Source organism: Taudactylus pleione, unplaced genomic scaffold, assembly GCF_031769625.1.
Source record: "Taudactylus pleione unplaced genomic scaffold, aTauple2 ptg001003l, whole genome shotgun sequence".
Taxonomy (NCBI): domain Eukaryota; kingdom Metazoa; phylum Chordata; class Amphibia; order Anura; family Myobatrachidae; genus Taudactylus; species Taudactylus pleione.
The window spans coordinates 197,658-224,999 of NW_028285404.1; the positions used below are offsets into that span (position 1 = coordinate 197,658).

Genomic DNA, 27,342 nt, shown 5'->3' on the forward strand with positions numbered 1-27,342 from the left:
TCTTCTTCAGGATTGACCACAAATTCTCAATGGGATTAAGGTCTGGGGAGTTTCCTGGCTATGGACCCAAAATTTCTATGTTTCGTTCCCCCAGCCACCTAGTTATCACTTTTGCCTTATGGCAAGGTGCTGGAAAAGGCATTGTTCCTCATCAAACTGTTCATGGATGGTTGAGAGAAGTTGCTCTTTGAGGATGTTTGGTACCATTCTTTATTCATTCAAGTGTTCTTAGGCAAAATTGAGAGTGAGCCGACTCCCTTGTTGAGAAGCAACCACACACATGAATGGTCTCAGGATGCTTTACTGTTGGCATGACACAGGACTGATGGTAGCGCTCACCTTTCCTTCTCCGGACAAGTGTTTTTTCAGATCCCCCAAACACTCTGAAAGGGGATTCATCAGAGAAAATAACTTTACCCCAGTCCTCAGCAGTCCAATCCCTGTACCTTTTGCAGAATATCAGTCTGTCCCTGATTTTTTTTCCTGGAGACAAGTGGCTTCTTTGCTGTCCTTCTTGACACCAGGCCATCCTCCAAAATGTTATTTTAAATGTAAACATTTATTCATCAGTGTATCTTCTGCGCTGGCCAGTACCGATGGACCTCATGATTAAGGTCATCTCAACCTTTTCTCGAGTTCCTAAACGTAGCAGCTCCACCTGAGTTGTGTTCACCCTTCATGCTGTAGCTCCTGCCAGGTCCAACCAGAGGATGACCCGAGAAACCAGTGCCCAGCTCTCTGTAAGCAATTGTGACCACACGCATACAAACACTCACTCTTACTCCAGGTAGCGTAGCCCACAGACCTGTAACCTAACAAGTTTAACTTCTGAAAAGAGCGATTAGGTGAAGACTAATGCACAACAATATTTAATACTAAGGGTACAATGCATTGATAGGCAAAGAATAATGAAACAATAATATGCAGTACTGACATGGACAAACAACATAAGCACATATCACAGTTCAGATACATTTAATGGACACTTAGGCTGGGCTACCACTCAGTACTAGGCACTTCAAAGAGGCGTATAACTTATGCGTAGCATTCGGAAGACCACACCCAGTCTCGGATTGCCTCTACCTATCGAGGGGATAGCCTAACAATGCCCCCAGATAATACACATCTGACATCTCTATCTGGCACTAGTCTTCCATAACTGTCAGACCTGTCCCCCCCTCTTTTCTCTAAACACCTGCTCTACATGTTCTAGATCAGTGTTCTCAAACTCGGTCCTCTGGACCCCACACATTCAACGTTTTCCAGATCACCCAACAAGTGCACAGGTGTATTCATTACTCACTGACACATTTTAAAAGGTGGAGCTAATTATTTCACTCGTGGAAATGACTCTGTAGAAAAATATGGCCCTCATTCAGGACCTGGAGATACTCCTCTCACATCTTTCAATTTTTTATTGCCTAAAAAGATCAGATTCCAACATAAATCTATTCCCACCCTCAGGACATAGAAACAGCTGGATGACTATTCTGATGCTTAACAAAAGCTGCTTTCTGCCGAAAACACTTCCCGCATTCGGAACATGAAAAGGGTTTCCCATCTGTGTGCTGTCTCCGATGTATAATGAGACCTGATTTGTATCCAAAACACTTCCCACATTCTGTGCATAAAAATGGCTTCTCACCGGTGTGACTCCTCAGATGGGTAACAAGATTTGGTTTGGTTTTAAAACATTTCCCGCACTCAGGACACAAAAAAGGCTTCTCTTCTGTGTGAAGTCTTTGATGATTATTAAGAGTAGCTCTGTGTGCAAAACCTTTCCCGCACTCAGAGCACATAAATGGCTTCTCACCGGTGTGAGTCCTCAGATGACTGACAAGAGGAGATTTGCGTGTAAAACATTTCCCGCACTCCGAACAAAAAAAAGGCCTGTCATTTCTGTGAACTCTTTGATGATTATGAAGAGTGGATAAGTGTGTGAAATATTTCCTGCACTCAGAACAGGAGTATGGCTTCTCACCTGTGTGATTTTTCTGATGATTAACCAGATCTGATTTCCGTATAAAACATTTCCCACACTCAGAACATGGAAATGGCTTCTCACCTGTATGAGTCCTTTTATGCCTAATAAGTTCTGCATTCCATGTAAAACATTTCCCGCACTCACAACAGGAATATGGCTTCCCACTTGTGTGACTTCTCTCATGTTTAAGGACATGTGATCTCTGTTTATAACATTTCCCGCACTCAGAACAGGAAAATGGCCTCTCACCAGAGTGACTTTTCTGATGTCTAACAAGATATGATTTCCATGTAAAACATTTCCAGCACTGAGAACATGAAAATGGCTTCTCACCTGGGTGAGCTGGCTGATATATAATATATTTTGTACTCTGTGCAATGCATTCCTCTCCTATGGAACCTCTATGAGCCGTACGATGTGTAACAGTGTCTGAGGTATCAGGAGAACACTCCTCATGCACAGAGGGACCAGATGATGTATCTGCACTGTGCAGTACTGGGTATATATTTGGGGTAATGGGGTTCTCTCCTGAAGAATCTCGTTTGATGTCATTATCTTCTATTTCACACCCAGGAGATAAGATGAGATGCTCCTCTGAGGGATTCCTGCTATTGTGGCCATCTGCTGGGAACAATAAAAAAGTGACAATAAATACTAACACAGAAGTCTCTCTAAACTATCATCCAATTAGTAAATTGAAGATGTTTCATGGTACAGACTTTCTTAAACTATCCTGTATTTATAGCAGCGTATTGAAGGAGCAGGATAGGGACCATGGTACCTGGGAAAGCTGTTAATATTTGGGGGGGTTATGAGACAGAGCAAGGGGAGGGGGGCGGTACAGAGGAGAAGGCTAGAGAGGGATGGAGCAGCAGCAGTGAGAAGGCGGAGCAGCAGACAGAGATAGGGGCAGTGCACTGGGCAGACACTGAGGTAACCTGGCATATAACGGGTCCCTTTACTAGTTTAATAGTTTGCAATGCTTGCTCTATAGCAGGCCTGGCCAACCTGTGGCTCTCCAGCTGTTGTGAAACTACAGGTCCCAGCATGCCTTGCCACAGTTTTGCTATTAGGGAATGCTAAAACTCTGGCAAGGCATGCTGGGACTTGTAGTTTCACAATAGCTGGAGAGCCACAGGTTGGCCAGGCCTGCTCTAGAGTGATATCAAAAGGGGGTGCACCTAAAGAAGACTTAAAGTGCACTTAAAAAAACTAAAACTAAACCCTCCACATGAAAGCACAGCGGGCACACAAGATAAAAGTGCCACTACCTCCTCGCTTGCAGAAAGGGTGAGCAATATCTCAGGCGTGGGATGACCGCCAACAGTGTGTCATTGTTACCCGCATTTGCAAAGTATGTACGCTGAGAATTGGGCATGTAGTAAAACGCGGTAATGCAGGAATAACTTACTTATGTACAATGATTTATTACAGTGGTAAAATGCATAGAATCATAATCACTACCATGTGATCATAATATTTCTGAGAAATATAATAGAGGTTAAAAGCAAATAGTGTCCAGCATAAAGTAACACAATGGGTCATATTCAATTAGTTTCGCACCCGCGATACTTTTTCGCATGCCGGACTATTCGCATACATCGCGTAGTTTAGCTGCGGAAACTTATCGTGCGCGCTCACGCTATTCGCGTATTTAATTCCAAAACACGCGAAAACGCAACCCGGCGAATGCAAACCAGGTGAAAAGTACAGTCAGATTTGGGGAAATCAGCCTGACACCCCCTAAAAGATGCACTAACATTGGGGATCAATGTACATGACCCCGAATGGGCCTAATAAAGCTATTTGGGGTACTTAAGGTGTGTCATTAGCTTCTAATTAGCGTCTTTGCACTAGTGGTGAAGAACAGCATTAAGCAGTTTTTTTTTCAATAAAATAAGTCGTCCTGTCAAATTTGGGGTACATGAAAATGGGAGCAATCATGGTTTAAAGTCGCTAAAGTAAAGTTTTAAAAAACGTAAAATACGCATCTGCAATCCAAAAAATACCTCCCCCATACTTGCAGACCCCCTAAAAGTCTTTTTCGCTAGTTTTTAAGTTTGTACCCCCACTTTGCACTTTTTGCCCCCTTCTTCCAAGTCATTTTTTGGGATGTTCCTCTATTATTTTTAGTTTTTTTTATGAAGCAGTTATCCTTTGGGGGCCTGTCCCAAGGGCGCAGAGTGGTTTTTCCACATTTGCACCCCAAAATAGCGACATCTATTCATAGGCGAATCTTTTTCGCCTATTACATTGTGTTTTCGCATAGGCAAAAAGAGTTTGCAATTGAATACAGAGATAAGTTTCCGCCTGGCGAAAAGTCGTAATCGGCGATACCTTTTTGTGGATTCTGACTTTTCGCGGCTAATTGAATACGGGCCAATGTCTTATTAGAAAAAAGGGGCTAATTGAGACTAGATCGCACAACAAATCAAAAATTGTCTGTTAGTAAATGTGTAATTTAGCCCCAGGAACACAACATTGATGTTGATCGATTTTAAATCGATTAAAATTGACCTTTAGTAAATATACCCCCAGGAGTTTTAGGGTAAGCTTAGGGTTAATCATCGCAAGCCTCCACCAGTACTATCTATGGTCACCAAAACCGCAACACGATCTTGTCTCAAGTAAGCCCCTTGTTTCTAATAAGACTATAAACATTGTGGATTAATTTGCGCATAGCAACCAAATTTCTTTATTTCTTTCATTTTTATTTAAGTTTTTTTTTCTTTTTCTTAATATTCACACACACACACCTTTACATTTAGTCATAGTCATTTACCTCTATTATTTAAATCCTGAATTAAAAATGGCAGTTTAAATTTACCACATATGGCGCAGAACGCTTGTTTCCCCCTTTTCTTAGTTTCTGAAAAATATGTTATAGTATCTGGTCCACATCAGGCGGTCACGGAGAGAGGAACAAGAAGAGGACATGACAATCAGTCAGTCAGCTCCCTTTCCTCCATCTTGTTTCTTGTAAACCAATGGTGCAGCAATAGAAACACGTCATGTATGTAGGTCCCCAAAGAGGGGAATCTCACACAGTGACTATGGGGCATATTCTGATGTCCCCCTATGTGACCCAGGAAACTGTGTACACTCTCCCGGATATCTAGCAGCTAATGTAAGTGTCTAGGATGTGGTCTCCCTGTTCTTCCTGGTGATTGGTACAGTCCAATCATAGTGTGCTGTAATAGCCTCCTTAGTATTCACTAGGGGTCTACAATGCGAGGAGACAACAGCCCTGAAAAGGGGTCTAAGAATCTGGTACCTACACACAATACAAATGATAACTACCTTCTTCTAGAAGCCATCAAAGCCAGATTTGTCCATCAGACTGACAGACAGCAGGTTTCCCACTTACAAGCTATAGTGCTATAGTATAGCCGACTGTTGGGTCTAAACAGAATAAACTGCTGGGTCCCACTGGTCGCGCTCTGACCAATCATGTGCTGTCAGTCAGTTTCACGCTCCAATGGCAGTGGGAGGGGAGGAGACGGTGACAAGTGTGCACACCTGCCCTACCCTCAACCTCTGCTTCACACAGTATCCGGGATCATCCCATTCTTCTGAGACACCTTCTGTGTGGCAGGGAGCTGTCACTGCCACGCAGGGGAAGAGGCTGGTGGCATACTGGGGGCAAAAGCTGCCCCCAGTGCCGTCTATGCAATATACAGGAGCAGTAGGCTACACAGCTGGGCACTGGAGGGCTGTGACTACGGAGGAAGCAGTATGCGGGAATCATGCCAGCTGTAGGTAACGGGACAGGCAGCGGCTGGGGAGATACAGGATGAGACTGCTATAAGCAGGCAGAGGACACACAGAAAGGGAGGATACGGAGCAGGACGCAGACAGATTATGGGTCAGGTAGAGGAGAGAGGCACAGTTCCTATTTGCACATGGAGAGAAGTACACTACTCAGTGTGGGCAGTGGAATGAGTGGGCACGGTGTAATGTCTGTACACACAATGGCATGCATAGGGCAGTGTAATATCAGCTGGGAGAAGGCAGTACTGGGATATTATGTGTATAACATCACTGGGAGTAATACAGGTCAGTGGGAAGCAGCAAAGGGGCACTATATATGTTGTGGTAATGGGGATGACACAAGTCTTTGGGGATAATGCGAAGTGGGCTAGGTCAAGTTTGGGGTTTTGGGATCAGAGTCAGGACAACTCCTTTTCTTCAAACCCCATAGGGGACACAGGGACTACGCTGGGGTATAGGCTGGAAGATGGGGTCTGGGCACCAAACAGTTAATTTCGACAGAGATGTGTAGCTCAGGCTCCTCCTCCCACATACCCTTCCCCCCAGCCCAGGCAGGCAAGTCAAGATGGCAAGCCTAAGGCAGGGGCGAGAAGGAGAAGGGAGACTGACACAAACACCCGAGGAGACAGGGAAACCAGGAACCTGAAGAAAAAAAAACGCCAGTCCGATGCCTCAGCGTGGGCGCCCTGTGGACCCTATGGAGTTTGAAGAAAAGGACTTAACCAGGTAAGACGTAAGTCTCCTTTCCTTCATCACAGTCCATAGGGGACACAAAGATGACGCTGGGGACATCCCAAAACAATTCCCATTCCCAATTCCTGAGTTGCACTGAGTACCTGTCGCTTAAAGGCCGCATACATAAGGTATCAAACCCATAAAAGTGGAAAAAAAGTGGGAGCAGAAGACCACGTGGCTGCCTTGCCCAAGAGGTACCAGCTGATGTGGTGGAATAAGCAGTCACCACGGCCGAGGCAGGAAGGTCTGCCGCCACGTACGTGTGGTGGATGGTTAAACGCAGCCATCTGGCCATGGTCTGCTTCATAGCTGGCCAACCTCGCTTGTGGAAACCACAGAGGATGAAAAGGGAATCAGACATCCGAATACCCCTGGAGACTGAAAAGCCAGGACCACAATCTCCTAATTGAGGTGGAATCTGGAAACAACCTTCGGAAGGTAGCCTAGTCAAGCCTAGAGAATGGCCAGGTCTGAGTGAAAGACCAGAAAGAGAGTGCAATACGAATACGCTCTCAAGTCTGATACTCTCCGTGCCGAAGCAATTGCCAGAAGATAAATAGTCTTCCACGTGAGCCAATGAATGCCCACCGAGTCCAAAGGCTCGAAGGGACACGAATGAAGAGCGCAAAGCACCAGGGACAAGTCCCATGGAGCCACCGGATGAACAAACGGAGGCACATGGTGAACTCCCTGAAGGAAAGTATGAACATTCAGCATCAAGGCAATCTGTCTCTGAAAAAGACCCGAAGGAAGACCCAAATCCAGACCCGCCTGTAGAAACAAAAGGACTCTGGAAAGCTGGAAAAATCTGGGATTAAGACCCCTGGAAGAACACCAGGAGAAATATGCACACCAACTTTGACAACTATCAACAGTGATAAACTGTAGCAGATAAAAGCTTCTGCGCATTCTGCATGGTGCGAATGACTGACCATGAAAAACCTTTAGCTTTCAAGAAGGATGTCTCAAGAGCCACCCCGTCAAAGTGAGGCAAGCCAGGTCCGGGTGGAAGCACGGACCATGAGACAGAAGATCCGGCCATGGAGGTAGACGCAGTGGAGCGTCGATGAAGAGGCTCAGAAGATCTGCATACCAAGCCCTCCGTGGCCAAACGGAAAATACCAGAATAACTGTGCCGCCTTCCAACTTCAACTTGCGGAACACCTTTGACAGAAGCTAGATCAGATGGAATATGTACAGTATATGGAGCTTAAAAGTCCACTGAACCGCTAAGGCGTCCACCGAGACACCATCAGATCGACATCCAGTAGATCCTAACGATGAACTAGAAGCATCCAGATTTAGAAAGTCCTTTTCCCAATTTTTGACCCATGGAAGGAAGACTGCCGGCAGAGCTGGAACATGATGTTCCACCCAATGAAGGATGCAACTCACCTATTTCATGGTGCCGCAACTGTGTGTGTCGCCCTGATGGTTTATGTAATCGACGGCCATCGCGTTGTCGGACTGTACCTGGACTGATGATGCTGAAGGAGTTGCTGAGCCTGACAGAGAGCCCTGAATACAGCTCGAAATTCTAGGACATGCATTGACCCTGAATACTGCTGGCAGGTCACAGCTCCCCACCCGCGAAGACTGGCATTCATGGTGAGAAGGACCCAATTCTAAATCCAGAAGGGGGGACCCCTGTCTAAACGGGAGCTCTGGAGCCACCATAAAAGGGAGAGATGAACTTCCTGAGATAGGACAATTGTCTGCAGCTTGATCTGGAGATGGGATCCATTCCAGCGAGTGAGTATCTCCGCCTGAAAAGGCCGGGAGTGAAATTGAGCGTACTCCACCATGTCGAAGTTGGAGACCAGAGGCCCCAGGATCTGCATGCAGGTGTGAACTGACACCCTGCGATGAAGCAAGAACCCACGAATCCTATCCTGCAAATCCCGAATCTTATCTACTGGGAGGAACACTCTCTGAAACCTGGAATCTAAAAGGGCCCCCAGATGGAGCATCTCCTGCGACTGAGTCAGGAAGGACTTCTTCCAATTGATGACCCATCCGTGAGACTGGAGAAGATCTATTGTAAGACGTAGGTGCTCCTTGAGCATGTCCATATATCTAGCAAAGATAAGCAGATCATCCAAGTAAGGGAGATTTATGATACCCATGCACCGCAAGTGAGCTGCCACGGCTGCCATGACCTTCATGAACACATAAGGGGCCATGGAGAGACCAAAGGGCAAGTCCCGGTAGTGCTCTTCCTGGAGTGCAAACCGGAGGAAGTGCTGGTGACTGAGTCAAATCGGAAAATGTAGATAAGCGTCCTGTATGTCCAAGGAGGCCATGAAATCTCGCAGTTCCAACGCCAAAATAATGGAGCACAAAGACACTCTACGGAACCGGGGAACCCACAAATACTTGTTAAGGGACTTGAGGTTTAGGATTGGATGGAATGAACAGTTTGGCTTCTGAACCAAGAAGAGATTGGCATAAATGCCTGAGCCCCTCTGAGCCAGTGGAACAGGAAATATTACCTTGGAGACGAGTAGAGAGTGAATGGACTCCCGCAGAGCTTTTGCTTTTTCCCCGGTGGTAAAAAAAACTGCCGCTGGATGCCTCCAGTAGGTCAGAGCGTAGCCCTGCGAGACTACACCACGAACCCAGGCGTCCAAATGTGGTCGCCATCTTGGCGTCACAGAAAAGCAGAAACCGGCCTCCCACACTGGGGTCCCCCAGGAAGAGGCCAATCCAGTCAATCGGTAGGCTTGTCGGCTAGTTTGGCAGCTGGGCGTCTGGTAGGCCGGGACTGCTTGCTTCTGGGTTTGGAGGTCTTACAGGCAGAACTTTGGGACCTAGGAAAGGAGTGTATCTTGGCCTTCCCTTGTGGGTGAAAGGAAGACAGAGGAAGGTGTAGGATAAGAGATTGCTGTAGTGACAGAGGAGGATGCAGGATAAGAGACTGCTGTAGTGACAGAGGAGGGTGTATGATAAGAGATGGCTGTAGTGACAGAGGAAGGTGTAGGATAAGAGAGTGCTGTAGTGACAGAGGAGGGTGTAGGATAAGAGATGGCTGTAGTGACAGAGGAGGGTGTAGGATAAGAGATTGCTGTAGTGACAGAGTAGGGTGTAGGATAAGAGAGTGCTGTAGTGACAGAGGAGGGTGTAGGATAAGAGATTGCTGTAGTGACAGAGGAGGGTGTAGGATAAGAGATGGCTGTAGTGACAGAGGAAGGTGTAGGATAAGAGAGTGCTGTAGTGACAGAGGAGGGTGTAGGATAAGAGATTGCTGTAGTAGTGACAGAGGAGGGTGTAGGATAAGAGATGGCTGTAGTGACAGAGGAGGGTATAGGATAAGAGATGGCTGTAGTGACAGAGGAGGGTGTAGGATAAGAGAGTGCTGTAGTGACAGAGGAGGGTATAGGATAAGAGATTGCTGTAGTGACAGAGGAGGGTGTAGGAAAAGAGAGTGCTGTAGTGACAGAGGAAGGTGTAGGATAAGAGTGCTGTAGTGACAGAGGAGGGTGTAGGATAAGAGAGTGCTGTAGTGACAGAGGAGGGTGTAGGATAAGAGATGGCTGTAGTGACAGAGGAGGGTGTAGGATAAGAGAGTGCTGTAGTGACAGAGGAAGGTGTAGGATAAGAGATTGCTGTAGTGACAGAGGAGGGTGTAGGATAAGAGAGTGCTGTAGTGACAGAGGAGGGTGTAGGATGAGAGAGAGTGCTGTAGTGACAGAGGAGGGTGTAGGATAAGAGATTGCTGTAGTAGTGACAGAGGAGGGTGTAGGATAAGAGAGTGCTGTAGTGACAGAGGAGGGTGTAAGATAAGAGATGGCTGTAGTGACAGAGGAGGGTGTAGGATAAGAGAGTGCTGTAGTGACAGAGGAGGGTGTAGGATAAGAGAGTGCTGTAGTGACAGAGGAAGGTGTAGGATAAGAGAGTGCTGTAGTGACAGAACAAGGAGAATATGTGACTGTTCTGTACTTAGTGATTATTACTCACCTGTGCTGATATCTGTAGGGATTTCCTCCTCCTTACACTGCAGATCACCCATCACATACATCTCTTCTTCTACTTTAATAAGTTCTTCAACCTAAATATCCCACAAGAAAATACAAATAACACACATATAATAATGACGGATTGAATTCAGAGTAAACAGCAGACATCAGTGTATTAGACCCGCACAGCTGTCCTACAGGTCACATATTTTAGTATCACTTTGGTATTGGGCAACTCCCTGAATCCCACCTACCTGATCCCCCTGTGGGACACTGTGATTCTCCTCTCTATGATCCTGGGAATAATGAGGACGGGGACATCTCTCTGGGGTATTCCTGTTACTGGGTCCATCTGTAGGAGACACACAGTGACTGATTACATTGTATATATGTGATTATCAGATGATGTGTATATAGGTGGCCCCATAGCTGCTCTCCCCATTACAATAAATGACAGTCTCCTCTTACCCAGTGATGTGAGGGGCCGGTGATTCTCCACCATCACGTCCTTGTACAGACCCCTGTGTCCTTCTATAAACTCCCACTCCTCCATGGAGAAATAGACAGTGACGTCCTCACACCTTATAGGAACCTGACACACACAATGATACAGTCATCACACAGACACATCCCCTGGTGTTACTGTATAATGTCCCATTCCCAGCAGTCACCTCTCCAGTCATCACCCAGACACATCCCCTGGTGTTACTGTATAATGTCCCATTCCCAGCAGTCACCTCTCCAGTCATCACCCAGACACATCCCCTGGTGTTACTGTATAATGTCCCATTCCCAGCAGTCACCTCTCCAGTCATCACCCAGACACGTCCCCTGGTGTTACTGTATAATGTCCCATTCCCAGCAGTCACCTCTCCAGTCATCACCCAGACACGTCCCCCGGTGTTACTGTATAATGTCCCATTCCCAGCAGTCACCTCTCCAGTCATCACCCAGACGCGTCCCCTGGTGTTACCGTATAATGTCCCATTCCCAGCAGTCAGCTCTCCAGTCATCACCCAGACGCGTCCCCTGGCGTTACTGTATAATGTCCCATCCCAGCAGTCACCTCTCCAGTCATCACCCAGACACATCCCCTGGCGTTACTGTATAATGTCCCATTCCCAGCAGTCACCTCTCCAGTCATCACCCAGACACATCCCCTGGCGTTACTGTATAATGTCCCATTCCCAGCAGTCACCTCTCCAGTCATCACCCAGACACATCCCCTGGCGTTACTGTATAATGTCCCATTCCCAGCAGTCACCTCTCCAGTCATCACCCAGACACATCCCCTGGTGTTACTGTATAATGTCCCGTTCCCAGCAGTCACCTGGTGTTACTGTATAATGTCCCATTCCCAGCAGTCACCTCTCCAGTCATCACCCAGACATCCCCTGGTGTTACTGTATAATGTCCCATTCCCAGCAGTCACCTCTCCAGTCATCACCCAGACACATCCCCTGGTGTTACTGTATAATGTCCCATTCCCAGCAGTAACCTCTCCAGTCATCACCCAGACGAGTCGTCCGGTGTTACCGTATAATGTCCCATTCCGAGCAGTCACCTCTCCAGTCATCACCCAGACGCGTCCCCCGGTGTTACCGTATAATGTCCCATTCCCAGCAGTCACCTCTCCAGTCATCACCCAGACGCGTCCCCCGGTGTTACCGTATAATGTCCCATTCCCAGCAGTCACCTCTCCAGTCATCACCTCTCCAGTCATCACCCAGACACATCCCCCGATGTTACTGTATAATGCCCCATTCCCAGCAGTCACCTCTCCAGTCATCATCCAGACATATCCCCTGGTGTTACTGTATAATGTCCCATTCCCAGCAGTCACCTCTCCAGTCATCACCCAGACACATCCCCCGATGTTACTGCATAATGTCCCATTCCCAGCAGTCACCTCTCCAGTCATCACCCAGACACATCCCCTGGTGTTACTGTATAATGTCCCATTCCCAGCAGTCACCTCTCCAGTCATCACCCAGACACATCCCCCGATGTTACTGCATAATGTCCCATTCCCAGCAGTCACCTCTCCAGTCATCACCCAGACACATCCCCTGGTGTTACTGTATAATGTCCCATTCCCAGCAGTCACCTCTCCAGTCATCATCCAGACACATCCCCCGATGTTACTGTATAATGTCCCATTCCCAGCAGTCACCTCTCCAGTCATCACCCAGACACATCCCCCGATGTTACTGTATAATGTCCCATTCCCAGCAGTCACCTCTCCAGTCATCACCCAGACACATCCCCTGGTGTTACTGTATAATGTCCCATTCCCAGCAGTCACCTCTCCAGTCATCACCCAGACACATCCCCTGGTGTTACTGCATAATGTCCCATTCCCAGCAGTCACCTCTCCAGTCATCACCCAGACACATCCCCTGGTGTTACTGTATAATGTCCCATTCCCAGCAGTCACCTCTCCAGTCATCATCCAGACACATCCCCCGATGTTACTGTATAATGTCCCATTCCCAGCAGTCACCTCTCCAGTCATCACCCAGACACATCCCCCGATGTTACTGTATAATGTCCCATTCCCAGCAGTCACCTCTCCAGTCATCACCCAGACACATCCCCCGATGTTACTGTATAATGTCCCATTCCCAGCAGTCACCTCTCCAGTCATCACCCAGACACATCCCCTGGTGTTACTGCATAATGTCCCATTCCCAGCAGTCACCTCTCCAGTCATCACCCAGACACATCCCCTGGTGTTACTGCATAATGTCCCATTCCCAGCAGTCACCTCTCCAGTCATCACCCAGACACATCCCCCGATGTTACTGTATAATGTCCCATTCCCAGCAGTCACCTCTCCAGTCATCACCCAGACACATCCCCTGGTGTTACTGTATAATGTCCCATTCCCAGCAGTCACCTCTCCAGTCATCACCCAGACACATCCCCTGGTGTTACTGCATAATGTCCCATTCCCAGCAGTCACCTCTCCAGTCATCACCCAGACACATCCCCTGGTGTTACTGTATAATGTCCCATTCCCAGCAGTCACCTCTCCAGTCATCATCCAGACACATCCCCCGATGTTACTGTATAATGTCCCATTCCCAGCAGTCACCTCTCCAGTCATCACCCAGACACATCCCCCGATGTTGCTGTATAATGTCCCATTCCCAGCAGTCACCTCTCCAGTCATCACCCAGACACATCCCCCGATGTTACTGTATAATGTCCCATTCCCAGCAGTCACCTCTCCAGTCATCACCCAGACACATCCCCTGGTGTTACTGCATAATGTCCCATTCCCAGCAGTCACCTCTCCAGTCATCACCCAGACACATCCCCTGGTGTTACTGCATAATGTCCCATTCCCAGCAGTCACCTCTCCAGTCATCATCCAGACACATCCCCTGGTGTTACTGTATAATGTCCCATTCCCAGCAGTCACCTCTCCAGTCATCATCCAGACACATCCCCCGATGTTACTGTATAATGTCCCATTCCCAGCAGTCACCTCTCCAGTCATCACCCAGACACATCCCCCGATGTTACTGTATAATGTCCCATTCCCAGCAGTCACCTCTCCAGTCATCACCCAGACACATCCCCCGATGTTACTGTATAATGTCCCATTCCCAGCAGTCACCTCTCCAGTCATCACCCAGACACATCCCCTGGTGTTACTGCATAATGTCCCATTCCCAGCAGTCACCTCTCCAGTCATCACCCAGACCCATCCCCTGGTGTTACTGTATAATGTCCCATTCCCGGCAGTCACCTCTCCAGTCATCACCCAGACACATCATCTGGTGTTACTGTATAATGTCCCATTCCCGGCAGTCACCTCTCCAGTCATCACCCAGACACATCCCCTGGTGTTACTGCATAATGTCCCATTCCCAGCAGTCACCTCTCCAGTCATCACCCAGACACATCCCCTGGTGTTACTGCATAATGTCCCATTCCCAGCAGTCACCTCTCCAGTCAGCACCCAGACACATCCCCTGGTGTTACTGTATAATGTCCCATTCCCAGCAGTCACCTCTCCAGTCAGCAGCTGAATGATCTTGTTGGTGAGTTCCAGGATCTTCTGGTCATTGTGTCTCTCATGTATCAGTGAGTGAGGTGGAGGCACCGTGATGGGGCTCTGGGTCCTGCTCAGTCCTCCTGACACATGGGGATGGCTGCTGGGTATCACACACTCTCCAGATTTCTTCTTCACTACTGTGTAATCCTGTATATTGGGGGAGAAATTAATGTAAAATTAGGAATACATCTAGTAAAGTCACAAATTACCCATCTCTAAAGTCAGGTCCCTGTGTTAGTAATAGAGATAATAGTGATGTCACTGTGACACTCCCAGACTCCCTCACCTCCCCAGTCAGCTGGTATATGATCTCCAGGGTGAGATGTAATATCTTCTCAGTCATGTGACTCCTGTCCTTGTCCATCCTCGGTAAATCCATGACTCATACAGGACGGGTGTCTCTGCGTTACTACATAATAACCTATAATAAGAGAGAGAGACAGCGAGAGCTGCAGCACATAACACATACATACATGCATGAGATGTGCTGTACTGTGGGGCTGCTCTGTACTCACTAACAGGAACATTCCCAATGATAACATATATGATGGCAGCTTAGGTGACAGCTGTGTATAACACAGAGACCTCTTATCACATCCTATCTCTGTCACATAGCTCCTGTTATTATTGCACCAGGGGCAGGAGAACTACACATCCCAGCATGCCCTGCCACAGTGCTGCTGTTATACGGCATGCTGGGATGTGTAGTTCCTCAGCAGCTGGAGTGCCACAGGTCACCTGCCCCCTGGTGTAGAGATCAGACAGACACTGACCACAACACAGATACATTACACACATCACCAGCAGAAGAGGATCATGGGTAATGTTGTTTACTCATAACAGCCAATCAGCAGCCAAACAGACATCTTGTACAATAAATGCGGCAGAAGAGTTAAATTTGGTCACGTGATGTCTCCTGTGCAGGCGCCATTTTGGGTGAGACCGCTCATGTTTCACAGTGAAACATGGTCTTCAGGAAAATGTCCGTAATAATAATAGCATGTACAGACATTGAATTACACTACCTCTAGTATTCATATGTAAGCCCTCCTCCTCCGTGTCTGATAGCAAATGTTCCCATACAACTTTACCTACGAGTTTACGACCCTGACAGAGACACCATTACCCAGAGACCACCAGCACCTGCATTTAGGAGCTCAGTATTATCAGGTGTAGTACTAATGTGACCTCTGTATAGTGATCAGCACGTGGTACGTGTGACCTGTGTATAATGATCAGCGCATGGTTTGTGTGACCTGTGTATAGTGATCAGCGCGTGGTACGTGTGACCTGTGTATAGTGATCAGCGCGTGGTACGTGTGACCTGTGTATAGTGATCAGCTCGCCGTACGTGTCACCTGTGTATAGTGATCAACGTGTGTTATGCGTGACCTGTGTATAGTGATCAGCGTGTGGTACGTGTGACCTGTGAATAATCAGAGTGTGGTACATGTGACCTGTGTATAGTGATCAGCGTGTGGTATGTGTGACCTGTGTGTAATGATCAACGTGTGGAATGTGTGACCTGTGTATAGTGATCAGCGTGTGGTACGTGTGAGTTGTGTATAGTGATCAGCGTGTGGTACGTGTGACCTGTGTATAGTGATCAGCGCGCGTAGTGTTCACTCTAGCTCCGGCGGCAGGCCGAATGTGCGCGCTCGCACCCGGAAAGAGGGCGTGGCCATTGAAAAGGGGGTGTTTCTATAAGAAGCGTCAACTTTTCGTCACTCTTGGGGGCGTGCCCGGCACTTACGGACACGTTGGGCAACCCCGAAGCGCTGCTGATAGGTAGAATAGATACTTGGCGCATGCGGCCAGCGTCTATGCACAGGTGGTGACCGGGTCACGTCACATTTCCCTGCAACCGGCGGGTGAAGATGGCACCAGCAGGCTGTCTTAGCGATGTGCTGCGCGGTGAGGGCAGGGCACTTTTTACCCTCCAGAAGGAGGGCAGGGCACAATGCCCCACTAAAACAGCCTAGCGGGAACGCTGGTGCACAGTACGTGTGACCGATGTATAGAGATCAGCGCGTTTTACGAGTGACCTGTATATAGTGATCAGTGCGTGGTACGAGTGACCTGTGTATAGTGATCAGCATGTGGCACGTGTGACCTGTGTACAGTGATGAGCATGTGTTATGTAGCGTTCCCGCTAGGCTGTCTTAGCGGGGCGCCGTGTCCTGTCCTACTTTTAAAGGGTAGAAAGCACCCTGTCCGCCGGCGCGCGGCTAAAATAGCCTGCAGGTGCCATCCCCACCCGTGGGTGGGGAAACCTGTGGTGTAGTTGTCACCACTGGTGAACGGATGCCGGGCACATGAACACAGACAGCAGCGCATTGGGCCAGCCCAGCATGTCCGTAAGTGGCAGGCACACCCCCAAGAGTGATGAAAAGTGTGTGCATCTTAAAGACACGCCCCTTTTGTGACCACGCCCCCTTTGTGTGGGCAATCTCACCTTCGGGGCGCTCAGATGTGCTCCTTCTCTGAGGAAGTGTATTACTGACTTATTTGGAATTTTAAAGCCTCTTATATCAGAAAGGGTTATGTTCTGTATTTTGCTATCTCCTATTTAAAATACATTTTCTGCTTGTTAATTTAAAAAAAGAATAAATCCCACGTGTGTGTATATGTATATATAATATAACCTTTGTGTGTTTTAGCACCCATCAGTATGTTTTGAAAGGGAGACAGATATCCGAAAACCTCGGTAGATCCCGGGCTGGTCCAACTGATGGATAGACTTCCAATAGTCTGTTCCACCTTTGAAAAGTTCATGAGGTCCTTCACCCCCTGATTCCAAAAGTGCCAGACTATACCTGGTGTCCATTATCCCGGGAAATGAGGATTCTGTGGGCTCTTCTGGTGAGTGGCTTTGGAGTCAACAACCTGATCCTGGCCATCCGCCTACCTTACAGATAGCGGAAGATGAGCCCCCTGCTTCCCTGGCTCCTTCTGAATTTTAAAAAAAAAGAGGAAGCAGGTTATTACTTTCCCTTTGCAGACGTGCTGCGGGAAGCCTGGCTCAAATCTGAAAGGCGATTTACACCTCCTGCAGGGTTTCTGTACACATATCCATTGTGGATAAAGACACAACAGTTTAGAAGGTTCCCTCATCGGTGGACGCCCCTATTGCCCGGTTAGCAAAGGCCACAGTCCTTATTTGTGTTCCGTCATAGCTTCCATGGATGGGGGAGAAATTCCTCACATCAGTTGTCATCAAAAATGCCTGTTATTTTCCCCTCTGGGAACAGGACATTGAGCTGATTCAGTTTGCCATTGGGTCCCTCTACTTCCAGTTTCGGGCCCTGCCATTTGGATTTTCCATTGTACCCAGGGTCTACACCAAGGTCATGGCCCAAGTGATCAACCTGTTGCTAAAAAAAGGGGATCACGGTCACCCCTTACTTGTTGTTCAAGACGTCTTCCGTGACACTGCTCAGCGATCATCTGCAGCTGGTGCTGCCGGACTTGGAGGAACACAATTGGATCCTCAACTTTCCTAAATCTAACCTGGTTCCTGTCCAAAGAATGATGTTCCTGGGGCTTCTCTTTGACAAGTCGTATTGGTGTGTCTTTCTTCCGGAAGACAAAATTCTGGCCCTGCAATTGTTGGTGCAGTCTCTTTTTTCACCCGCATCGGGTATCCAAGCTGCGGTGTATACAGTTTCCTGGGAAGATGGTAGTTGCTTTCGATTGGTCCCCTTTGCTCGTTGCCATTCCTGGGTTCTTCAGCGTTATAATCTGTGGCATTGGAGGAAATCAGTTCCTTTCCTGGATATACAGTTGTTCTGTATGTCACTTGTGGCCAGTCCTTGGTGTTGGCTTCACTCCCCCAACCTGTGTGGTTGTCAGTTCTCGATTTGGGATTGGCCCTGGTCACGACAGATGCCAGTCTCTTGGGCTAGAGTGCGGTAACTTTGGGGTTCCAGTATCAGTGGGTTTGGTCAATGGAAAAGTCCTCTCTGTCCATCAATATGCTAGAACTGTGGGCTGCTTTGAAATGACCTGTCTCAGGCTCAGAGGTTCCTGCAGGGCAAGCATTTCCTGTCCAGTTGGACAATGCAATGGTTTTGGCCTATATTAACCGGCAGGGTGAGACCAGTAGTCTCCAGGCCATAGCGGAGACTGCCCGAATCATGCTGTGTTCCAGACATTTCTGCCATACTCATTCTATGTGCGGACAATTGAGAAGCCAACTTCCTCACTCATCACAAGGTCCATCCAGGTGAGTGGCATCCAAACTAAATAGGAAGCTGCCATGTTACGGTGTGCAGACCAGGGATCCTCACTTGGCATTAGTGGACACTCTGACCACCAGGTGGTCTTTTTGTCAGGGTTACCTGTTCCCACCCATCTCCATGCTGCTGCAGGTGATCCACCGCATGAAGAGGGAGAAGGCTCACGTTCTCTTCATTGCACCAGACTGGAAGTGGAGGGTGTGGTATGCGGACCTTCTGACTCTGCTAGTCGATCTGCTGTTGTGACTGCCATTGCAGGACAATCTGCTTAGTTAATGGCCATTCCTTCGTTCCAGTTTACAACTGCTGACTTTGTCCTCGGGGCAATAGAGAACCAGATTTTGAGTTCCAAGTGGTTTTCTGCAGCTGTGATGCAGACTATGCTTCAGGCTCTTAAGCCTACCATGGTGGCTATTTACCATGAGTGTGCAAACTTACATTAAGTAGTCTGAGCACCAGGTAGTCTCGACTACACGGTTAGACTTGCTGCATCTGCATTCCTTTTTACAGGCCGTGTTGTGTAAGGGCCTCTGACTTTTTTCGTAACAAGGTCTGCCCTTTTGGTCCTGTTTCAGAAACACCTGCCACGCTTCCGGACGTACAGGCAGGGGGTAATGCATGTACAGCCATTGGACGTTCAACCTGCCCTGCCTTGAAACCTCAATTTGGTCTTGGAGGCGTTTCATCTTGCTCCTTTTGAGCCCGATAAGTTGGTTGTTGACCTACGGTGGCATATTTGGAAGGTGACCTTTCTTTTGTCTTGGAGCTGGTAGCTGTGCTAGTTCCCCTCTCCTAATTTTCTACTGATCAGGTGGTGCTCTGCACTTTGCAGTATTTCCAACCCAATGTGGTTTACAGATTACAACTGGACCAAGAGATCCAGCTTTTCGTCCTTCTAATTCTGATAGCCCTCTCCACTTCTTGAATGTTGTCCGGATGTTAAAGTTTTATGTGGGCAGTACCGCGTCGCTTCGGAAGTCGGACAGTCTCTTAGTCCTCTATGACACTCTCAGACGGGGCTGGCCTGCCTCGAAGCAGTCCGTGGCTCGCTTGATCACTTCTGCTATATATTTTATTTATTACCAGTTATTTATATAGCACACAGATATTCCGAGATTTTATATAGCGCACACATATTCCGAGAATTATCTGGCCAATCACATCAGTCCCTGCCCCAGTGGAGCTTACAATCTATATTACCTATCACATGTACACACACACATACACACTAGGGTTAATTTTGTTGGGAGCCAATTAACCTACCAGTATATTTTTGGAGTGTGGGAGGAATCCAGAGCACCCGGAGGAAACCCACGCAAGCACAGGGAGAATATACAAACTCCACACAGTTTGGTCCGTAGTGGGAATTGAACCCATGACCTCATTGCTGTGAGGCAGCGTAATGCTAACCATTACACTGTCTGATCCTTGAGTAAGCTTGTTCCTGACCCTATTTGGGCACATTCTACTCGTGGGCGGTGTGACAGGGTACATTGGTTGAACAGCTTCACCAAATTGTATTGCTTCCTATAGGTTTGTGGCCATAGACACCAGTTTTAGGCATAAGGTTTTGTACATGGCTAGGCCGGTGCGTGACACCCCACATGAGGCTTGCTTTGGGAAGACCCACAGTCGGCAGTGACCCCCAGATAGGACATAAGAGGAAAACATTTTTTTTTTTTTGTTCTCACTGTAAAATTGGTTCCTCTATATCGATCTTGGGACACAGCATTCCCTCCTTAGTTGGTTGTTGTGTCTATTGCACGTTGTGTTCTCCTTAGGCTTTGTTAGATAAATAACTGGAGGAGGTGGGATGAAGTCTCAGCTCCAATAGATTATCTTTTTTAGTGCTACTCCCTCAGCCTCCCCTCTAAACCCACAATCTGCAGTGTCCCCCAGATGGACTCCAGAAAATGTCCTCTATTTATATTGTAAAGTTATCACTCCTCAGTACGTTACAACGAAAAAAAACTTTTTTCTTTTTAATTAAACTCTGTACAAGTTTGGCAACAGCTCATCTAACCAATAACAGTAACTACATGTCAGGAAATACATGAATGATGGACTAACGGAGATACAAGAATATAAGTCAAGTGGTTCCCAAACTGTGCGCCGTGGCACCCTGGGGTGCCTCAGGTTGATGGTCCAGCACCAAATCAAATTATTAATGGTCAATGTAATGTAAATATGTGGACAAACAGAAGCTCAACCCTGCCCACCCCCACATAACTGACCCTAAGGATGACCGGTGAGCAGTTTACGTCACTTTATTACTTTACTACATTTTTACTGAATTTCTCAATAACAAACTTTTGGCTAAGGGGTGCCGTGAAAACAATGCTGATACTCTAGGGTGCCGTGATTCCAAAAAGTTTGGGAACCACTGCGTTAAGTAATAGATATGGTGATACAACTGAGATGCTCACGACTGTGAATCGCATTAATGCTTGTGCTTAACTCGGCAGCATGGAGAGTGCGAAAAGAGGACTTCCATGCAAAATTGTGTTACATGGTGTTTATAATAATTATATTTATTCCTAGGTAACTGAGCTGTGAGGAACCGGAGAGTCTTTACTAACAATCACGTAACCGTGACACCTGTCCTGCATAAGTCATGGATTCACAGAGGATGGACGAGGACAGGAGTCACATGACTGAGAGGATATTACATATCACCGTGGAGATCATCTACCTGTTGACTGGGGAGGTGAGGGGGTCTGGGAGTGTCACAGTGACATCACTATTATCTCTATTACTAACACAGGGACCTGACTGGGGAGGTGAGGGAGTCTGGGAGGGTCACAGTGACATCACTCTTGTCTTTATCACTAACACAGGGATCTGACTGGGGAGGTGAGGGAGTCTGGGAGTGTCACAGTGACATCACTATTATCTCTATTACTAACACAGGGACCTGACTGGGGAGGTGAGGGAGTCTGGGAGTGTCACAGTGGCATCACTACTATCTCTATTACTAACACAGGGACCTGACTGGGGAGGTGAGGGAGTCTGGGAGTGTCACAGTGACATCACTATTATCTCTATTACTAACACAGGGAGGTGAGGGAGTCTGGGAGTATCACAGTGACATCACTACTATCTCTATTACTAACACAGGGATCTGACTGGGGAGGTGAGGGAGTCTGGGAGTGTCACAGTGACATCACTATTATCTCTATTGCTAACACAGGGACCCGACTGGGGAGGTGAGGGAGTCTGGGAGTGTCACAGTGACAACACTATTATCTCTATTGCTAACACAGGGACCCGACTGGGGAGGTGAGGGAGTCTGGGAGTGTCACAGCTATTACTAACACATGAACTTGACTGGAGAGATGGGTAGTTTAAAGTCACAATCTAGTCATATTTATACATTAATGTCTCTCAATACACAGGATTACACAGTAGTAAAGCTGACATCTGGGGAGTGTGAGATACCCAGCAGCCATCCCCATGTGTCAGGAGGACTGAGCAGGACCCAGAGCCCCATCACGGTGCCTCCACCCCACTCACTGATATATGAGAGACACAATGACCAGAAGATCCTGGAACTTACCAACAAGATCATTCAGCTGCTGACTGGAGAGGTGACTGCTGGGAATGGGACATTATACAGTAACACTGGGGGATGTGTCTGGGTGCTGACTGGAGAGGTGAATGCTGGGAATGGGACATTATACAGTAACACCGGGGGATGTGTCTGGGTGATGACTGGAGAGGTGACTGCTGGGAGTGGGGCATTATACAGTAACACCAGGGGATGTGTCTGGGTGATGACTGGAGAGGTGACTGCTGGGAACGGGACATTATACAGTAACAGCAGGGGATGTGTCTGGGTGATGACTGGAGAGGTGACTGCTGGGAACGGGACATTATACAGTAACACCAGGGGATGTGTCTGGGTGATGACTGGAGAGGTGACTGCTGGGAACGGGACATTATACAGTAACACCAGGGGATGTGTCTGGGTGATGACTGGAGAGGTGACTGCTGGGAACGGGACATTATACAGTAACACCAGGGGATGTGTCTGGGTGATGACTGGAGAGGTGACTGCTGGGAACGGGACATTATACAGTAACACCAGGGGATGTGTCTGGGTGATGACTGGAGAGGTGACTGCTGGGAACGGGACATTATACAGTAACACCAGGGGATGTGTCTGGGTGATGACTGGAGAGGTGACTGCTGGGAACGGGACATTATACAGTAACACCAGGGGATGTGTCTGGGTGATGACTGGAGAGGTGACTTAAGGGAACGGGACATTATACAGTAACACCAGGGGATGTATCTGTGTGATGACTGGAGAGGTGACTGCTGGGAACGGGACATTCTACAGTAACACCAGGGGATGTGTCTGGGTGATGACTGTATCATTGTGTGTGTCAGGTTCCTATAAGGTGTGAGGACGTCACTGTGTATTTCTCCATGGAGGAGTGGGAGTATATAGAAGGACACAGGGGTCTGTACAAGGACGTGATGATGGAGAATCTCCGGTCCCTCACATCACTGGGTAAGAGACTCTCATTTATTATAAAGGAGAGTGCTGTTAATACTTAGATCCTCGGATAGCCATGCAGTTGGAGCTGTTGGGAAGCAGACCCCGACTCACACTGTGCATGCACGTTGAAGGTGAAATAGACCCTAGCAGATTATTATATAGATATGCTTCTATACAAACAGAATACTCAAAATGTCTGTGAATCATAAATGGTACCATGGAACATATTTACTTTACTAATTGGATGATAATTTAGGGGGACTTCTGTGTAGTTTTTATCGTAAATAGAAACTTGTTTTTTTTTTTTTTGTTTTTTTATTCCCATCAGATGGACCCAATAGCCAGAATACCTTCGAAGAACATCTAATTTTATCTCCAAGGTGTGAAATAGAAGATAATGACATCACACGAGATTCTCCAGGAGAAAACCCCATTACCCCAAACATACACCCAGTACTACACTGTGCAGATCCATCATCTGGACCCTTTGTGCATGAGGAGTGTTCCTCTGATACCTCAGATAATGTTATACATAGTGCAGCTAATAGAGGTTCCATAAGAGAAGAATACATTGCAGAGAGTACAGAATATATCAGAGCCCAGCCAGCTCACACAGGGGAGAAGCAATTTCCATGTTCTGAGTGTGGGAAATGTTTTAACAAGAGATCAAATTATCTTACCCATCAGAGAACTCACACTGGTGAGAAGCCATTCTCCTGCTCTGAGTGTGGGAAATGTTTTACCAGGAAATCCAGTCTTGTTGATCATCGAAGGCGTCACATGGACGACAGGCGCTTTTCATGTTCTGAGTGCGGGAAATGTTTTATATGCAAATCTTCTCTTGTCAGTCATCAGAGATCTCACAGGGATGAGAAGCCATTTCTGTGCTTGGAGTGCGGGAAATGTTTTACACACAGAAAATCTCTTAATAGTCATCGAAGACTTCACGCAGAGGAGAAGCCGCTGAATATACATCAGAGATGGCATACGGGTGAGAAGCCATTTTCATGTTCTGTGTGTGGGAAATGTTTTACATTCAAATCTAGTCCTTATAAACATCAAAAAACTCACAGAGGTGAGAAACTGTTTCCGGTTCCTGAATGTGGACAATGTTTTCGCAGAAATTAAATTTTATTTTGAAAAAGTTAATTCATGAACGTTTTGTGTTTGGAAATGGAAAGTGTTTTTCCTGCCAGACACTCTTCATTGACCTCTCCTCCCCAATCTTTTTCACTATATAAATGTTTGATGTGGCATCCATTTACTACTGTTACTACTGTGGCCGTAGTTTACTGTTCTAGATGATGTAGTCTTGCATTTTATCATTGTTGCTAAGCACTGTCACTGCACTCCACAATACTAGTCACTTTGTATGGCGAAGTGCGGTTTTTGGATCTGCTGCTCCCATATGACATAAAAGAATGCAGGAGTTACAGTTATCAATAAGTTAACTAAGGATAACTTTCTATTAACTAATAACAAAGCCATAAGACCTAAAACCTGACAGAACTAGAAGTGCCAGCAAGTCTTCCAGGCTGGCATTCTACTTGGCAAAATAGAACCCAGGATATGCAACACTGCACCTGTAAGGAGCCAAATGACAGGTTCTAAGCCCGTCCTTCTAAGTAAGCAGTGGTTTTGCCGTGATTGGTCCACCTGTGCAGCTTAGTAGAGAGGGAAAAGTGGTCTTGGCTTTTTTTCATGATTTTCAATGACATTTGACTGCTCCCACCTTTGTGACAACATTTTCTGGAACTTTGTTCCGGCTGCTCGGATCCTTATCCTCCTCCTCTCCTGCTAGCCTAGGGACCATCCCGTCTCCCTGACAGTCGGAGCCATTGAAACGCGCAGCCCGGCTCACACTGTGCATGCACATTGGAGATGAGACTGTCCCTAGCAGATTATTATGCATTAATAAACTGCTGTAAATACAGGATTGTTTAAAAGTCTGTGAATCATGAATTGTACCAGGAAACATCTTCACTTTGCTAATTGGATATTTAGAGGGATTTCTGTGGAGTAGTTATTGTAATTTTCTTTTATATTACTTTTCCCCAGCAGATGGACACAATAGTGGGAATACCTCGGAGGAACATCTCATTTTATCTCCAAAGTGTGAAACAGAAGATAATGACATCACACTTGATTCTCCAGAAGAAAACCCCATTACCCCGAATATACATCCATTACTGCACTATGCAGATACATCATCTGGTTCCTCGGTGCATGAGGAATGTTTTCCTGATACCTCAGACACTGTTACACATAGTGCAGCTAATAGAGGTTCCATAAGAGAAGAATACATTGCAGAGAGTACAGAATATATCAGAGCCTTGCCAGCTCACACAGGGGAGAAGCAATATCCATGTTCTGAGTGTGGGAAATCTTTTAACAAGAGATCAAATTATCTTACCCATCAGAGAACTCACACTGGTGAGAAGCCATTCTCCTGCTCTGAGTGTGGGAAATGTTTTACCAGGAAATCCAGTCTTGTTGATCATCGAAGGCGTCACATGGACGACAGGCGCTTTTCATGTTCTGAGTGCGGGAAATGTTTTATATGCAAATCTTCTCTTGTCAGTCATCAGAGATCTCACAGGGATGAGAAGCCATTTCTGTGCTTGGAGTGCGGGAAATGTTTTACACACAGAAAATCTCTTAATAGTCATCGAAGACTTCACGCGGAGGAGAAACCATTTTCATGTTCTGAGTGTGGGATATGTTTTAAAAGCAAACCATATCTTGTTGCCCATCAGAGGAGTCACACCAGTGAGAAGCCATTTTCATGTTCTGAGTGCGGGAAATGGTTTCAATATAGATCGCATGTTCTTGAACATCAGAGGAGTCACACGGGTGAGAAGCCATACTCCTGTTCTGAGTGTGGGAAACATTTTGCACAGAAAGCAGCGCTGACTATACATCAGAGATGTCACACGGGTGAGAAGCCCTTTTCCTGTTCTCAGTGTGGGAAATGTTATGCATTCAAATCTAGTCTTTATAAACATAGAAAAACTCACAGAGGTGAGAAATTGTTTCCGGTTCCTGAATGAGGACGATGTTTAGGACTTAAAATCTTATTGGACCAAAATGAATTCATGAACGTTTTGTATTTGGAAATGGAAAGTGTTTCTCCTGCCACACACTCCTCATTGTCCTGTCCCCGATCCTTTTTTTGCTATATAAATGTGTGATGTGGTGCCCATGTACAACTGTGTCCGTGTATTACTGTCCTACATGTATTCTTGCATTTTATTATTACTCCTGTGCACTGACGGAAAGTCACTTTGTATTGCGGAGTGCAGTTTTTGGATGGCATAAAAGAATGTAAGTGTTACAGTACTCAACGCAGTAACTAAGGATAACTTTCTATTCACTTATAAGCCGTAAGACCTACAACCTGACAGAACTACAAGTGCCAGCAAGTCTTCCATTCTACCTGGAAAAATAAAAACCCAGGAGATGCAACATATATCACACATGCACACACGCTAAATGAAAAGTAATGAGACTGTCTGTTTTTCTGTCTCATCAGTACACGTGGCAATGTTATGCTGGTTATTGTGTGTGTGTGTATGTATGTATGTATGTATATATATATATATAATACACACACATTCTCTCTCTCTCTCTCTCTGAGTAATATATGGGAATTATTTATTATATCACCATTTAGACTAGGGGTGGGCAATTGGTGGCCCCCCAACTGTTGTAGAACTGCACATCCCAGCATGCCCTGCCACAGTTATGCTATTTGGCCATGCTAAAACTGTTGCAAGGCCTGCTGGGATTTGTAGTTCATTGGAGGGTCGCTTATTGCCCACCCCTGATGTAGACTTATCAGGCCTCTTTGGACTTAGAACACATAGCCTGGAATGCACTACTTGTAGCTCCTCTCCTTCCTAACCTGAAATTGTCCATTACCACGATGGACGTCAGCCCTTGTCCCATTTGGTACCCAGCTGTGGTAATATCTTTGTACTGGTGTTGCTGTTGCTTAAAAATGGAACATCTGGGCTCTGTCAGGGCCGTAATTAGGGGTGAGCATGCTGTGCATGGTGGGCAGGGCCCCGGGGGCGGCACCATCACTG

General features: G+C 46.9%; 2 protein-coding genes across 11 annotated transcripts in view; one reads left to right on the top strand and one right to left on the bottom strand.

Annotated features, from left to right (window-relative positions):
• Window positions 1–26,463, top strand: part of LOC148454338 (uncharacterized) — a 36,644-nt gene extending 10,181 nt beyond the window's left edge. For 2 of the 7 annotated variants that reach the window (XM_088461023.1, XM_088461021.1), the window contains exons 2-6: window positions 21,292–21,457; window positions 22,146–22,337; window positions 23,143–23,266; window positions 23,583–24,245; window positions 25,313–26,463. In XM_088461023.1, coding sequence (XP_088317149.1) covers window positions 21,365–21,457; window positions 22,146–22,337; window positions 23,143–23,266; window positions 23,583–24,245; window positions 25,313–26,304 — 2,064 coding nt within the window. In that variant the 5' untranslated portion in view covers window positions 21,292–21,364 and the 3' untranslated portion in view covers window positions 26,305–26,463. Of the gene's footprint in view, window positions 1–15,553; window positions 15,683–15,704; window positions 15,724–15,752; window positions 15,826–21,291; window positions 21,458–22,145; window positions 22,338–23,142; window positions 23,267–23,582; window positions 24,246–25,312 lie in introns of those variants that run through there. The other 5 variants (XM_088461020.1, XM_088461026.1, XM_088461024.1 and 2 more) reach the window with 5 other exon arrangements.
• LOC148454339 (uncharacterized) lies at window positions 854–15,344 on the bottom strand. 4 transcript variants are annotated; one of them, XM_088461028.1, is made up of 7 exons: window positions 15,286–15,344; window positions 14,799–14,933; window positions 14,468–14,659; window positions 10,915–11,038; window positions 10,701–10,798; window positions 10,448–10,538; window positions 854–2,608 (listed from the first exon to the last, which is right to left on the bottom strand). In XM_088461028.1, the coding sequence occupies exons 2-7, from the start codon at window positions 14,889–14,891 to the stop codon at window positions 1,461–1,463; spliced, it is 1,746 nt and encodes a 581-aa protein (XP_088317154.1). In that variant the 5' UTR covers window positions 14,892–14,933; window positions 15,286–15,344; the 3' UTR covers window positions 854–1,460. The 4 variants fall into 4 exon arrangements, with proteins under 4 accessions (XP_088317154.1, XP_088317155.1, XP_088317156.1 ...); XM_088461029.1 differs by having other exon boundaries at window positions 15,309–15,325; XM_088461030.1 differs by lacking the exon at window positions 15,286–15,344 and adding an exon at window positions 15,028–15,255 and having other exon boundaries at window positions 854–2,605.
• Window positions 26,464–27,342: the final 879 nt, after the last annotated feature.